The 16,212-nt window shown below is 37.6% G+C and overlaps 1 protein-coding gene and 1 long non-coding RNA gene across 8 annotated transcripts in view; one reads left to right on the plus strand and one right to left on the minus strand.

Annotated features, from left to right (window-relative positions):
• The window catches only part of LOC141378508 (uncharacterized), an 842,893-nt gene that overhangs the window by 764,952 nt on the left and 61,729 nt on the right, over positions 1-16,212 (minus strand). The gene's annotated exons all lie outside the window — the stretch shown is intronic.
• fndc4b (fibronectin type III domain containing 4b) overlaps positions 1-16,212 on the plus strand; it is a 94,298-nt gene that overhangs the window by 73,936 nt on the left and 4,150 nt on the right. For 6 of the 7 annotated variants that reach the window (XM_087290102.1, XM_087290106.1, XM_087290101.1 and 3 more), the window contains 4 exons: positions 7,861-7,976; positions 8,108-8,312; positions 10,657-10,746; positions 11,253-11,389. In XM_087290102.1, coding sequence (XP_087146228.1) covers positions 8,123-8,312; positions 10,657-10,746; positions 11,253-11,389 — 417 coding nt within the window. In that variant the 5' untranslated portion in view covers positions 7,861-7,976; positions 8,108-8,122. Of the gene's footprint in view, positions 1-3,823; positions 6,782-7,773; positions 7,977-8,107; positions 8,313-10,656; positions 10,747-11,252; positions 11,390-16,212 lie in introns of those variants that run through there. The other variant, XM_087290100.1, reaches the window with a different exon arrangement.

The raw sequence follows: 16,212 nt of genomic DNA on the forward strand, positions 1-16,212 counted from the left end.
TACTCCATTTTTAACCATGTTGAAATGTATTTTTAGTTAATGATTTTTATTTATGTATGATATTTTTAATAGAAAATAAATAAATCAAATTATAAGATATATGAATGTTAATTTCAATAGTTTAATAATTTACAATCATTTTAGCACCAACTATTCTTAAATAACTAGTTTGTAAATAATGCAATATTAAAGTAATGAAAAATAATCATTAACAAAGTATGAAAATACAATCATTAAGCACAATATAGATGAGATGAGCCCAAGGGCGTAGGTTTGCACTTGACATTGGTGGGGACTGGGGACGAGTGAATACAATCCCTCTACACCCCCGCCAAGAATAAATATTGTTTTGTTTTTTTATATGTATTATATATTGCTATTAATTATTTAACTGTTATTAAAATATATTATCAATTAGTCCTCTCTTCTTACAATTTATTAAGTTAAATTAAGTAGTCAGGCGCGTAGCCAAGGGTCAGGTGGTTTGAAAGACCAAAAGTTGGATTATTATTATTATGTTTGAATTTATCTTATTATTCAAATAGCCAAATTCTCACTGAGGAAGGCTGAATGCGCTGGCCAGTTTGTTATTTGCCTATAGGCTTCAGTTTTTAATTTAAGTGAAGTTTTTAAGCTAATTTCGAGAGGAGCACGTGATATAATTGACTGCAGCTGGCCAACTATCTACACTCATTAGTTAGCCAATCAGATCTATTCTAACTCACTATAAGTAGCCTAGCTAGATATTACTCCCTTATCTTCGTTTTCCGAAGAAACCCCCCATCCACCCACTTTCTCCTCCTTTTCTCCTTTACAAAAAAAGGGAGCTCTCGAGAACCACCTGATCTCGTACTCCCCTCACATGCTCTATGGACCTGGCGGGAGCCCTGGGCTCAACTATCTCCAAGCTCTGGGTTCTCTCCCGGGACAGCATGCCAAACCTGCTTACAGTTGTCAAGCAATATTTAAGTGTGAACTCTTGAAATCAAGTTTTAACAGATTTCCCAAAGAAAATTATGATTTTGAAAAATTGTATTTTAAAAATAAGTATTTTTTTCATATTTGAAGAGTTTAGATGCAAAAACCTCTAAATGCCATTTAACGCCCCTGGATGAGCCTATAAGTCAAGAATAAAGCAGTTGTATATGTATTTATAAACTGCTTACTAACAGCTGTCGTGTAGAGTTAATGTTTAACAGATAATGAATTAACCATTTGCTAATGCTTAATAAATGATTCATAGTGTGTAGTTATTATAAAGTGTTTCCCTGTTATTTTCATATTAAGCATTTCTGCATGGATGGTGGTGAAACCAAACCCCACTGCATGTCCTTTTTCTGTCACACAGATTTTTCTTTCACCTTGCCGCATAAAGTCACCTATTTGGCAAAGCGCTGTAGATTTTCACTCATTTTGACCAACTGAGCCACTCTTATCCCTTTAAAAGAGAAGAATTAAATTAGCATAATGTCCCAGCACAGTGAATCAGCTAAATGCAGAAGTGTTGCATATTTATGAACTTCATTATTGTAGTTGTTCATTGAGCCGATGTCAATGTGATCCTTGGATGTCTTGGGAAAGCAGAGACAGAGCGAATCCATAAATACTACAAAGCATCTAAAAATACCCCTGAAACATCTTCCTTTCGCATGCAACAGTACACCAGGAGACAGGGAACATTCGCAGAACATTGGCCAAGGATCTCTCACAGTCATGATGAACGTTAACAAAAATTATCTGTAATGGTGTTTTAAAAATGTTAGCTTGACAAGCTTTTTTGCTGTATTTGGTTCATCTTGGGGGCCAGACAGAATATAATAACCCCATCATTACAATAGGAATGATGCTGATTACAAACAGTGGGGGGAATAAGTATTCAAGGTGCTGTTGACTTTAAATTTTCACCAGATGTTGATAACCAAGGAAATACATATATGAAAAGACAAATCGAATTAGTTTGAAAATTACACACAAAATATCTTTGCGTTTACATTAATTTTACATTTGAATAGCCAAATTTACAATTTTCAGTATTTTAAATGTGATTAATCGAGATTAATTTTATTAAAAAGGTGTGATTATATAGTTATTTTTTTTATCAATTGACAGCACTAATATATATATATATATATATATATATATATATATATATATATATATATATATATATATATTAGGGATGTAACGGTATCAGAATTTCACGGTACGGTAATACCTCGGTATGAATGTCACGGTACGGTATTTATTGAATCATTTACAGGAAAAAACAAAACTTATGAAAATACTCCAAAAAAGTGTCAATGACATACAAATTAGCCATCTATCTGTAAGCTTTGAAACAGGAACTTCAATTTTAATAACAAAAAAAATATTAAACCATGTAAAAAATTAAGTTTCAATTTAGTATTGTTGAAAACTCATCACATTCAACATTTAATCACTCACTCACTCACTTAGATAGAGATGGGTTTAAAGGAAAATTATCATATAACTATAATCTGGTAAAAGCTGGGATCTCTGGGTATTTACAATGTCCCCTGCAACAGAAAAAAACCCTCTCGTTTGGGACTGAGGTTTCTGGGACAAGAGAGATATGGCTTGGCCCAGGTTGACAGCAGTGGGTAACGTTGTGCATTGTCTTTCCCCCACTTGAGAGAACAAACCATGAGTGAGATAGAGATCTCATGTCTGCATCAATCTGAACAGTGCTGTGTTTCTGCAGTCCCCATGACTGATTATTAGTCGTATTCCCCAACTTGCAGGCACGTGCACACATAGGGCTCAACCTGTGCAGTGCACATGCCCTTTTTAGTCTTGGATAGAAAGTTCCCTTCCAAAATGATCAAAAGTGCCCCCGCAACGCGACACACCCTCCGTCCCCGCTTTACAGTACGCGCGCGACGACACAGCTGATCAGAACGCGCGCGACAACACAGCTGATAAGAACTCGCGCGACAACACCGCTGATAAGAACTCGCGCAACAACACCGCTATTCAGTACGCGCGCGGCGACAACACCCGCTTTAGAGTTTTCCAGCTCTTTTTCATCCCCGCTTCTAGCAGCACACTCCATTTCCGCATTACTGGATCTGTAGCGACAACAGACCGCAAGGGATTATGGCCAAGCCTGGGCTGATGGGAATTGTAGTTTCCGGTACCTCCCGTTCGCTTCATTCGCCTGAGCAAATTTTCTCAGAAGACCTATAGTTTTACCGAGTCATGCGACTACGGTAATATCGAAAAAAATTTATATTGCGGTATGACAGTATTTACAATACCGTTACATCCCTAATATATATATATATATATATATATATATATATATATATATATATATATATATATATATATATATATATATATATATATATATATATGAATCTCTCAGAGCTGCTTCATTTTTACAGTCCCGTAAGATCTCTTAGGTCTAGTGATCAGAATCTTCTTTCAGCTCCTCAGTCCAGGCTGAAACGTAGAGGGGACAGAGCTTTCTCTGTGGCGGGTCCTCAATTGTGGAACACCTTTCCCCTTGAGATTAGAATGGCTCTATCATTATCTATTAAGAAATATATTAATAATATATTAATAAAGGGACTAAGCCAACAAGAAAATGAATGAATAAATGAGTGAATGAATGTTTGGTGTCAGCAGGAGGATTTTTCCCTGGGACGCCAACAACAGGCGGTATGTCATAATCCCGCCCCTACTAGACAAAGCTCATGATTGACTCACTCTTGACGCTTCATTCGCGATTGGTGTGAACGCAGCAATCATTCGCGATTGATGTGAACGCAGCAATCATTCACGATTGGTGTGAACGCAGCAATAGCAGGATGATGAAGATGAAACCAGGGTGGACATTTAAGACAATGATCCAAAACACAGCAATGGAAACTCTCATATGCTCTCAGAGAAAGAAAATCAAGCTGTAGAATGGCCCAGCCAATCAACTGACTCAAATCCAATAGAGAATACAAAATAAAGCTCAGATTTATTAGACTTTAAGTCTGTGAATAACTCACACCAGAGCAACGCATGTGACTTATACACGTAAAGTATATACACACACAGTTCAATTTACCAAACATGAAAAACAATCTGGAAAGCACTGTTATATCACATACATACACAAATACAAAATAAAATAAAGGATAAATAATTTAAACACTCTTTGGATGGTTTTTAAACATTCTAGTTAGGTGTTCATCAAACATTTTCATCAAAAAGCAGCAATACTGTAGGGTTTTATCAAGGACAGCACATACTATTGGAGCATATATTTGTTGTAAAACTTAAAAAAACAAAAAAAAAACATATTTATTAAACCTGAAGTTCTTTGTCCAAATTTTTTATTCATTCATTGATTCGTTAATTTATTTTCCTTTGGCATTTGCTTTATTTTACAGGTTGCCACAGTGTAATGAACCGCTAATTATTCCAACATATTTTTTACGCAATGGATGCCCTTCCAGCCGCAACCCAGTACTGGGAAACACCCATACACACTCCTTCACACACACACCACGGACAATTTAGCTTATTTAATTCACCTGTACCGAATGTTTTTGGACTGTGGGAGAAACCCCAACAATCTGAGAACATACAAACTCTTCACAGAAACTCCAACTGGCCCAGTCGGGACTTGAACCAGCGACCTTCTTGCTGTGAGGCGACAGTGCTAACCACAGAGCCACCGTGCAGCTCCAATTTTTTTATTAGTTTTTTTTTTCATAATTCATTCATTAATTGTCCTTCGGCTTAGTCCCTTTATTAATCTGGGGTCGCCACAGTGGAAGGAACCACCAACTTATCAACTTATCCAGCATTTTTACACAGCAGATGCCCTTTCAGCCGGAACACAGAACTGGGAAACACCCATACAAACACAAACTATGGACAAGTTAGTTTAATTTATTCAATTCACCCATACCAAATGTCTTTGGACTGGGGGAGAAACCAGCAACCTTCTTACTGTAAGGCGACAGTGCTAACCATTGAGCTGCCGTGCTGCCCCAATTTCTATTATTTGTTTTTTTTTTTTAGAAACCTTTCATACGGAGTCTAATACATATATGAATGAGTCTGTTGCTGGGAAAAAAATTTGTATTTCAAATGTCCCCACAAGTATAGCAAAACCTGTAAATTTTGAACTCCATATTGTGTCATACCCCTAAAAGTGAAGTTTCTTAAACTAATTTTGAGTGGAGCATGTGATAGGATTGACTACAGCTGATCCCTATCACTAACTAGCCAATGGGATCACTCTAAATTTAATATAAATATCCAGCCTAAACTTCATTCCTTATCTTCGTTTTGCTTATCCCCCCCACAAACCCTTATCCCTCCTCCTCAATTCTAAGTTCATGCTCAGTGGCTAGCACTGTTGCCCCACAGCAAGGAGGTCGTTGGTTTAAACACTTGCTGAGCCATCCGACACTCTCTGTGTGGAGTTTGCATGTTCTCCCCGTGTTCGCGTGGGTTTTCCTCGAGTGCTCCGGTTTCCTCCCACACTCAAAAACCATGCAACAAAAGTTAAAGTCACAAGCATTTACTACAAACTAGCGCAGTTAGCGGTGTAATCTTGGGAAGTTATCAAGAACTACCTGATCTCATATCCCTCCTAAAGCTTATTGACCAGGCGGGAGCCTTGGGCTCATCTATCTCCGAGCTCAGGGTTCTCTGCTGGGACAGCATGCCAAACCTGCTTAAATAGTCAGGCATTAGCCCCTTTCACACAGTGATACCGGTAAATATCCGGAAAATTTCCGGAACGACTTTACCGGTAAATTCAAAAAAGCGCTGTTCACACAGGCGAGGACGTTACGGAATTTTTCCGGAAAAGAGCATTCACACATCCATCGCAAAATGCTGGTAAATTCTGACATCATTAACCAGAAATGACCTCTAAACGTCTGCGCTTTTGTTTGTAAACATTTGACTACATTACAAACTCTTTGGATGGATCAGTATTGAGTACAACTCCAATGAAAACATAGAGAAACAATTTCGCCTGTCGAGATGTTCATGATATATGTGTGTTTTCTGGCACTATGGGTGCTCACGGGCACACGCAAAGCTTGAAGGTAAACAAACAACGGATTATCATAAACATTTTATCGATAATTATTTACACAGTTAGCATTAAGAATGAACATAGAAACATTATCAGACTAACATCTAGCAGCTAAATGTGTCTGGAAAAATATTCAAAGGCTTTTATTCTCATAAACCGCGCGCGCGTGAATGCGCCTGACTGTTCTGATTGGCTAAAGTAGACGTCTCACATCAGTACGTTCTAGACGTGCACGCGCTCTTTCCGGCAATCTTCCTTCTGCATTCACACAGCGCAGCATTCCGGCAAATTACCAGTAATCTTACAACTTCTCTTTCTGCAAAATAGCCAGAACGAATTTACCGGTATTTTCAAAAAGGGCCTGTTCACACATGCAACCTTTCAGGAAAATTGCCGGTAATTTTGCGGAAAGGTCTGTATGTGTAAAAGGGGCTATTATCTAAGTGTGAACTCTTGAAAAGTAAAATAACACTGCACATTCTTCATTGCTGATCACGTATAATCCCAACTCAACATTGCAGATGCTGTGATGTGACTATTGCGAATGCACACGTTGCGATATCAATGCTGAAATGATATATAGTGCCGCCCTACTATGCTACTGCAAATGCTTGGCATATAAAGCAAATTTAATTTATTGCACTTCCCTGCGATGTGGATATTGTATATACGATTATCGCTATAACGACAATGTTGTGCAGCCCTAATGTCAGTTTTACATTTACATTTACATTTAGTCATTTAGCAGACGCTTTTATCCAAAGCGACTTACAAATGAGGACAAGGAAGCAATTTACACAACTAAGAGCAACAATGAATAAGTACTAAAGGCAAGTTTCAGGTCTGTAAAGTCTAAGAAGGGAAGTATTAATAGTATTAATTTTTTTTTTTTTTGTACAGTTAGTGTGATATTCAAAGAGGCAATTGCAGATTAGGAAGTGTAGTGGAGACTAAATAGTTGAGTTTTTAGTCGTTTCTTGAAAGTAGCGAGTGACTCTGCTGTTCTGATGCAGTTAGAGAGTTCATTCCACCAACTAGGCAGATTGAGCGTGAGCGTTCGCCAAAGTGATTTCTTCCCTCTTTGGGATGGAACCACGAGGCGACGTTTATTCACAGAACGCAAGTTTCTGGAGGGCACATAGATCTGCAGCAGTGAGAGCAGATAAGAAGGAGCAAGGCCAGAAGTCACTTTGTAGGCAAACATCAGAGCTTTGAATTTGATGCGAGCAGCAACTGGCAGCCAGTGCAAACGGACTAGCAGCGGAGTGACATGTGCTTGTTTAGGTTCATTGAAGACCACTCGTGCTGCTGCGTTCTGGAGCAGTTGAAGAGGCTTGATAGAGTTAGCTGGAAGCCCAGCTAGTATAGAGTTGCAGTAATCCAGTTTGGAGAGAACAAGAGCTTGAACAAGGAGTTGAGCTGCATGTTCAGATAAGAAGGGTCGGATCTTTCTGATGTTATAGAGTGCGAATCTGCACGATCGAGCAGTTCTAGAAATGTGGTCAGAGAAGTTTAGTTGGTCATCAATCGTTACTCCAAGGCTTTTCACCATTTTGGATGCAGTAATGGTTGCCCCATCCATCTGGATTGAAAAGTTATGGTGTAGAGTCGAGTTGGCAGAAACTACAAGCATTTCCGTTTTTGCGAGGTTCAGCTGGAGATGATGATCTTTCATCCAGTGTGAAATATCCAACAGGCAGGCTGAGTTTTAATCTTGAGTTGTGCATGTTGATGTGTGTTGTGCTTATGCTGATGAATGATTCATGCTGGTGATTTGTGTTTCCCAGACCGCCCTGCTGCTCCTGTCAATGTCTCTGTTACTCACCTGCGGGCCGATTCGGCCACCGTGTCCTGGAATATTCCGGAGGGAGAGACCGTAATTGGCTTTGCCATCTCACAGCAGGTCAGACAAAGTTATTACAATGAGCTCCAGCCCTGCAGGCTTTTATTATAATGGAAGAAGCCTGACATGTAATATTGGCAATAAATGTACAAGTGATGAATCCTCAAGTGTAAAATGTGTGTGTGTTGCAGCGTCAGGATGGGTTGATGCAGCGTTTTATTCGCGAGGTGAACACGACCAGTCGTGCTTGTATACTGTGGGACTTGGATGAGGACACGGATTATATTATCCAGGTCCAGTCTGTGGGACTGTATGGAGAGAGTCTGGCCAGCAAAAAAATTCACTTCAGGACGCTTAAAAAGTCTGAACATTTTCAATCCACCATGATGGATCAAGGTAAACATGTCATACAGTGTCATTCACTTTATAAAGCTTTAGGTCTTAAACACTTTGTACAAATCTCCCCCTTTCAAAAAACTCTGATTGGCCAGCTGACCAAATGAATTGTGATCGGCCAATCACCTCTCAGAAATGTAACTGTAATTAACATACTATCCAGCTTCCAATGCTTCTAAACAAGTTGTAAACACAAAGTCTAAAGCGCATGGCACATTTTCTATTTTAGGGTTGGAAAAATATGCTCTGTGCCGCGGTGCATAGTCTAACAGGGTTGAGCTTATTCTCTTTGTTGTAAGTTCAAGCTCATTTATTTATAGAGCACATTTAAAAGCAGTCACAAGACTGACCAAAGTGCTGTACATAAGTCAAGGTAAAAATAAAAGACAGCATATACAAACAGAAATAAGTCAAGAGAAACGTCTGTAAAAATGTAGCAGCAGAAAGGACTATTAGACTATAAGGACTATTAAATAGTCTTAAAAAGCCAAGCTAAAAAGGGACATTTTAAGAGGTAATTTAAAAATAGATAATGATAGAGCCATTCTAATCTCAAGGGGCAAGGTGTTCCACAACTGACGACCCCCCACAGAGAAAGCTCTGTCCCCTCCACGTTTCAGTCTGGACTGAGGAGCTGAGAGAAACTTCCAGCGCCTTCCGGTTGAATGCTAAAAACTTCCGTTTACAGCATGTACAACTGGTAATTTGCGCCCCGAAAATGGGTTTCAGTAACGTTTTTAATGGATATCAAGAGTGTTTTTGTGACACACAACTTAGAAATGTGTCTGTTAAAGCCGTTATAATCTGTCACATGTGGTTCAAGCGCGTCAGAAATACGAGAAAAACGTTCTCCTAGTTCACGATGTCAGCTGTTAGCTCAGCGGCTCTTTAACACACAGACACGCGCACACACACACACAGAGAGAGCAAACCAGAGTACTGGCATGAAACGTAAAAGGTATGAAAGTCGTGCAATTTACAAAAATGAGCAATAAAAGTGTTATTGATCCTCTGCTGGCTGATTTGCTGTTCATTCTAATCGCGAGCCGTTTGTGTTTTATTTCGTGTGTTGTTTTTACCACCGTTTGTGTTTTTCTGTCATTTCGAAATGACACTAGCCTATATTTTCACTTTGTCACTGTTATTAAATCAGTGTGTCAGTGGCACAGTACAGGCTACGTGTGTGTGTGTCAAACATTTTGGTGAACTACATTTGTTTGGGCTGGTTATATATTTGAAATAAAGAGAAAATGTTGACTTTAGCGATGACGAGGCTTCATTTAAACTGCGGAAGATGCCGTCTGACAACGAGGGGAAAATACCTCACAGCAGCTGTTTTCCATCCTATTAGATGGCATTTCTTTAAATGATCAGTCCAGGAGATGGTGCTGATGGACAACAGTATTAGTTCAAAGAGGATAAAAGCAGGTAAAATAGATTAAAACTATCGTTTCAAAGCTGTCCAAATGTGACTGTTTACACGCATCAGCTGCCAACCGGAAGTTCTTCGCATTCTCCTTGCGCATACACGCAAAGCATAATGGGTAATTTTGCGTTCCAAGAAAAAGGTCTATTACAGTGGTTTGTTCTATAGATTATCGAGAAAAATATAACTTAAAGGGGCTAATAATTTTGTCCCTAAAATGGTACATAAAAAATTCAAAACTGCTTTTATTCTAGCCGAAGTAAAACAAATAAGACTTTCTCCAGAAGAAAAAATATTATCAGACATACTGTGAAAATTTCCTTGCTCTGTTAAATATCTTTTGGAAAATATTTTAAAAAGAAGAAAAAAAAATCAAAGGGGGCTAATAGCTTTGCAGACCCATATAGAATTCTGATACGTTGAAAATCAGCAAATTGCACATATGACATACAAATTCATATTTGGCTTTTGCATTTGGGTTTAAATATATAAAATGCCATACTGTATATGCAACATTTATTTTAAAATATTGCCAAAATGTCTGCTTTCATTTATATTATTTCAACCATTGGAATTACAAAAATGTACATATATGCTCAAATGTATTAGATATAATCATATATGTATGTTAATATATGTCCATATATGCATGCTTTACCTGATTGGCTGATCAATTTTTTTAAACTGACCAATCAGTACACTCTTATCAAAATGGGTTGGGCTTTGTAGAATGCTGAACCCAATCAGAGAGTTCAGACAGTATAAATGACAGAGTGCTGCTGCAGAAATGCACATTATGTGAAAAGTAAACCCATTAAAGTGCATGCAATAAGAATGATATTGTTAAAAAACCATCTCATATAGCTTCTTTAATGAATAACTTTCTCTTCAATTTTCTAAAATGTGTTTTTTGGACAGATGACCCTGCCGTTGAGGGTTTAGACATTTCCAGACATCTTCAGACTGGAGAGATACTCATCATCATGACTGTACTACTAATGTGGGCAGGTAAAGGATTTTGTTTGTCATTTAAATGCACAGTATTTCTTTTTGGCCCCTAGAGGGCGTGTATTCACAACAAACAAAGGTGTATTTTGATGACGCTGTGACTAAGTGGAGTTGTGGTCTTCATTACATCCTCCAGGACTAAGTATTTAACACTTATTATCATGATGTATTAGATGAAGCAGAGTAAGGCTGTGGAAGTGACACAAGAGCGCTGAAGCAATTCCTGATGAGAGCCTAATAATAATGAGCAAATAAGCAAATGTTGACAATTAACAGCCATAAAAGTAGGATACATTCAAATGCACATACAGTAAAATCTGTAACATCTGAATTCCCTTTACACTGAAATCTTTCCTGTAGTAAAAGCTTGTTGTTGTAGTTTTAAATGACCTTAGCAAAACTTTCCTCCTTTCAAACTCAATTGTGATGTTCAGATGATGGCAGATAGTGTTTAGTTTGAATTAAGCGTATCTGATCCAGTGAATCTGATGTGTGTCTCTGCGCAGCTGTGATTGTGCTCTTCTGTAAGCAGTACGATATTATCAAAGACAACGACTCCAACAACCACAGTAAAGAGAAGAGCAAGCCGCTGTCCGGACAGAGCACTCCAGAGTACCACAACGGAGGACTTCTGGGCAGCAAGGTAAAATACTGCATTAGCCCACCTGTATATTTGTTCCCCAATTTCTGTTTCACGGAAAGATTTTTCAGCACATTTCTAAACATTATAGTTTAATAACTGATTTCTAATAACTGATTTATTTTATCTTTGCCATGATGACAGTAAATAATATTTGACTAGATATTTTTCAAGATACTAGTATTCAGGTTAAAGTGACATTTAAAGACATTTAAAATAATATATATATATATATTTATATATATATATATATATATATATATATGTTAGTGGTGGGCTGTTATCGACTTTAAAAAAAATGATCGCCGTTAATCTATTCTCAAAGTTGGGTTGGGAGCTGGGTCTATTCTACGCAAGCTATGGTGACTTCCACATTGATATTTCAGTGCGGCTGTATACCAGACCGGTGAGCCGTCTGACAAAAAAAGTGCCCTTCTGAATCAAATCAGCATGGATGCCTTAACCTCAACTTTCACTTTGACTCATGAACATTTCATTCATGCCCCGTGACAAACTGGGGTATTGGACGCAAATAAGGAGTAAGGACTGGTGAGAGGGCTATGGAATTTAATAACGCACGACAAAATGAAAAGAAAAAAACTTCTGTGTTTCTGCTATGTGTTTGTGTATATCTGTGCAATCTTTTACTGATAGCCGCTTGTGTGGATCTTGTCGGAAAATATGGCAAAAAGTTCTACATGACGGTGTTTACTGATCGCAGTGTTTACTTCAATAATGCCGCTAATATCTGAATACTCCACATGTCTTAATTCCATTTCTGTTTATTTCAGTTATGACATTAGTCAGATTAGGGTGATCAAGAATCGCTGTTTGGAGCTTATGTAGGTCTACAGCTTAGAATTCATGTTTATCTGAATTAACAGTGAGTAAACACAAGTACATCTTATTGAACATCATTTATTTTCATCACCAATTATCATAGTAGAACACTTTCTCAAGCAGTTTGTGATGCATTTTGGAAACAGGAGATGAGCCCCTGGTCAAATGCGCCACCTGGCTTGAGAAACCAGTTCTCAAAGATGTAGGGCTCTATTTTGATGGTCCATGTGCAGAGCGCAAATCGCAGGGCGCAAACGCTTTCAGGGCGTGTCAGAACGAATTTTTGCTAATTTACGGATGGGAAAATCCACTTTGCGCCAAGGTGCATGGTCTAAAAGGGTTGAGTTTATTTTGTTAATGAGTTATAGGTGTGTTTTGAGAATAAACCAATTAGAGTCTCATCTCCCATTCCCTTTAAGAGCCAGCAGCGTCGCGCCAAGAGCGCATTCGCTATTTACAGGACGCAAAGTAAGTCTAAGTGGAAAAACTGAGCATTTCACTAGCAAACAGTTAACAGTTTTTTTAACAGAAAACTGTTCAACAGAGCATCTACTGCGTGAGAATGAGAGATATTGGATCACTTTCACTTTCGCTCTTGGATAGGGAAACTTTTACGCACAGACATCAATTAGTCTATAAATAATTAATTTTGTTTGTTAAGTGCAAATATTCGTTTCAAAACTATTTCTAAATTCAGTTCTAATTTCCAGCAAACGAATAAATGAGTTATATTCTAAAACACATGCTGTGCCCCATATGGTCTAAAACCTGACAGGTGAGCAAATCTAAGCTTGTTTTTAATAAAACAAATATAAATATGGATATAATAAATAATACTGCTAATAATAATAACATTATACAAAAGCAAATTGTTATGAATGAACTAAAAAAGCCTCCCGAGATGAAGAAGACATAAAAGCAGTGATTTTTCATATTTATGTAGGCTAGAAAATAATATGTTTTGTAATATTTTAATCCTTTATATTTATATTCTATATCTATTCTTATTATATCCTATATATATCCTTAATATTTACATTTTTTCATATGTAAAGATATTTGCCTGTTGCTCTCTTGTGCGTATTAAGCAGTGTGAAAGCGAGGCTCAACTCTGCGCTGGAGTTTAGACCGGGTTTGTTTTGGTCTAATGAAAAATCTGTTTTAGTTTCTCAAAATAGCAACGCGCCAGCAGTGCGCCTCAGAACGCCTTCCTTTTTAGACCAGAACGCCTGTGGGCGCACAAATGAGCGCTAATGCATTTGCTATTTAAACAGCGTAGCGCGACGCCTCAAAACGACTCTTGCGCCAAGCTGAAACTACCAAACAAGTATTGCGCCGCGCCTTGCGCCCCATTGCGCCGGGTGTATGATAGGGCCCTTACTATTTGGGTAGCACACATATTCTGAATGCCTTCGGCAGAATTCAAATGAGCCATTTTAATCTAGATTAATTTTTTTTAATCTATGCCACCTATAATATATATATATATATACACACACACACACACACTGTACATACATATACATTTTGTTTCTGCTAATTTGATTTTTTCAATAAGTGTTATTGTTTAATCATTTAAATTGTTCATGCTACATTTCTGTCATTATGCAAGAGCATATTGGATGAATATTGTTAACATGTTAATTTAAAAAACTTCAATAACTTCAATAAATTAGTGAAATGCAGCTTGGTGTGAACTATGTACTGCTTTTCTTTTATTTACTGTAACTGATCTCCAGAAAATCTAGAAACAGGGACTCGGCAGCTGTCTAAAACAGCAGATAAAACCAAATTCTACATATTATTTAAAGACTAAAAGTAGAAAAAAATACATGGGAGTGGTACAGGAGCGGGAGTCATTTTACCAGGAGCGGGATGGGACAGGATTATTTTTTTTAACTTTGGTCTAGGAGTGGGACGGGACAGCATTTCTTTGTGTGGGAGTTGGACGGGACAGGAGTGAAAATCCACTCCCATGTCATCCTCTACTCCAGATTGATCTGAGTGACGGAGAAGCTCATCCAGAAAATCAGGACTTTAATCGTTACTGATAAAAGTGCATTGACAGGATCTGAATCATAAGTGTGTTACCCATTGCTTTGCTATCTTAGCTTTATATTTTTATAATAACACACTGTCAGATGTCATCTGATGTTGTTCATCTGAGGATTTATCTTTCGATTTTTAATACCTGCCAAAGACCAGATAGTTTTTTCATGATGTCCTGATATGTAAAAGCATGGTGTTCAATAGGGTGTCATAACTTTTTCACTTGACACTTGATAATCTGCATACATTTACATTCATTAATTTAGCAGTCACAAAGCGACTGACAAATGAGTGATATGAGCTACTGGACTGCCTGCTGTGATATTTTTAATTAGCATCTGAACATGCTTTGTTATGCATTCAGCGGATATTCATTAAATATAATTGTTGTTGTGCATATTGATGCATTTGCATGTAAATATGTCCACTTTTAGTTGCTTAAAGTAGAGATGTTAAAATCATACCTCATATTTCTGTCTATTAGAAATTCAACTAAGTATTTTAATTTCTGTCATGTATACAAATGTTAATTTAACAAGTAAATAGTCATTTATTTAAGAATTATTTATTTAGAGTAATTAGTTATAGTTTTAATTCTCACAAATAGTAACTGAGTTGGTAACATTATTCTAAAAGTAATTACCAAGGAAAGTAACTACTGAGTTACTTTAACAAATCGAATTAGTCAAATGATAGGTTTAAATATTCCTTCCCAGTCATTAAAGAAATAATTTTGTGACTTTATTATAGTTTTGTAATTATTAAATAGTTTTAAATGTAATATTGCAATATATAAATCAGTGTTAAACCTATAAATAGTGGAAAAACCAGCCTGATTTCATGAGAAAACGTAAGAATTTAACGTTTTGCCAGATTAGTAACTAATTCGTACGAGTTCAGCCGTACGAAATTGTACGATTGTAAAAAGGAGGCATGGCACCTAATCGTCATTAGGGGATGAGCAAATCGTACTAAATTGTACGAATTAGATCGTACAAATTCATAAAAATTAGCCACTAAATCAAAAAGTTACAAATTGCTGTAAGATTGTGTTGGGAAAAACATATTCTGTAATCGTGTACCTGCGTCTCCACTTTTGCCACAACCTCTTTGGTTTTAACAAACTTATCCTTCAGGTCTTTTCAAAACTTTTAACAAAAACGTTCTCCTTTCCCACGGCTGTTGCAATTTCTAGCCAAGAATTATTGATCATCAGGTTATCTCTATGATCACGGATCATAAAGGTGTCTGTACGGTCGTACGGTTTCAGACAACATCTCTTCAGAGTGTTTCATATTCAACTCAAATCAAACGCAGCGCCGCGCAAACTGTTTGCTTGAGTCTCAAAATAAAAAAACAAAAGCGCCCCAAAGCGAACATCTGCAAACTCCGCATTGACGTCACATTCGCCGCACACACTCAAGTGAACAAGCGGACACGTCGAATATTAACCAGGCTTTAACCTATGAGACCAAGCCCCCACTCCTGAAGTCTCCCTGAACAAGACTCCCTGATCAGCCGTTTCAATAATCATCCATACTTCTCTTCTCAATCTTCATAACTATTACCTACCTCTCTCAAACAACTCGTAATAAAGTTTCACAAGCAATGGTTGTAGCGTGGTCCTTGATAGTGCACCACTAATCTACACTATTGTAATGTTGTTGTGGGACAATGTGAGAGTCAGCGGCAGCCTGTCCTCAACTATATATCGAGATTTAATTCTGTTTAGTTCTGTCTGAGTATTAAGTGTTTACTTTGTGAGAAAAATCAAGTTTTATTTGCCTTGACGTCGTGGTTTCGTCTCCTCTGGTAGCAGAGCTCACATTATCACTGGTATAGCCACTAATATTGTGGCGGCATGTGACGACGTGAGGCGCTTCATTAGATTAAAACACCTTGGCTAGCTAATCAAGCTCTTACTAGACTATTTGGAA

This window comes from Danio rerio, chromosome 17, assembly GCF_052040795.2.
Source record: "Danio rerio strain M-AB ecotype USA chromosome 17, GRCz13ab, whole genome shotgun sequence".
Classification (NCBI taxonomy): Eukaryota; Metazoa; Chordata; class Actinopteri; order Cypriniformes; family Danionidae; genus Danio; species Danio rerio.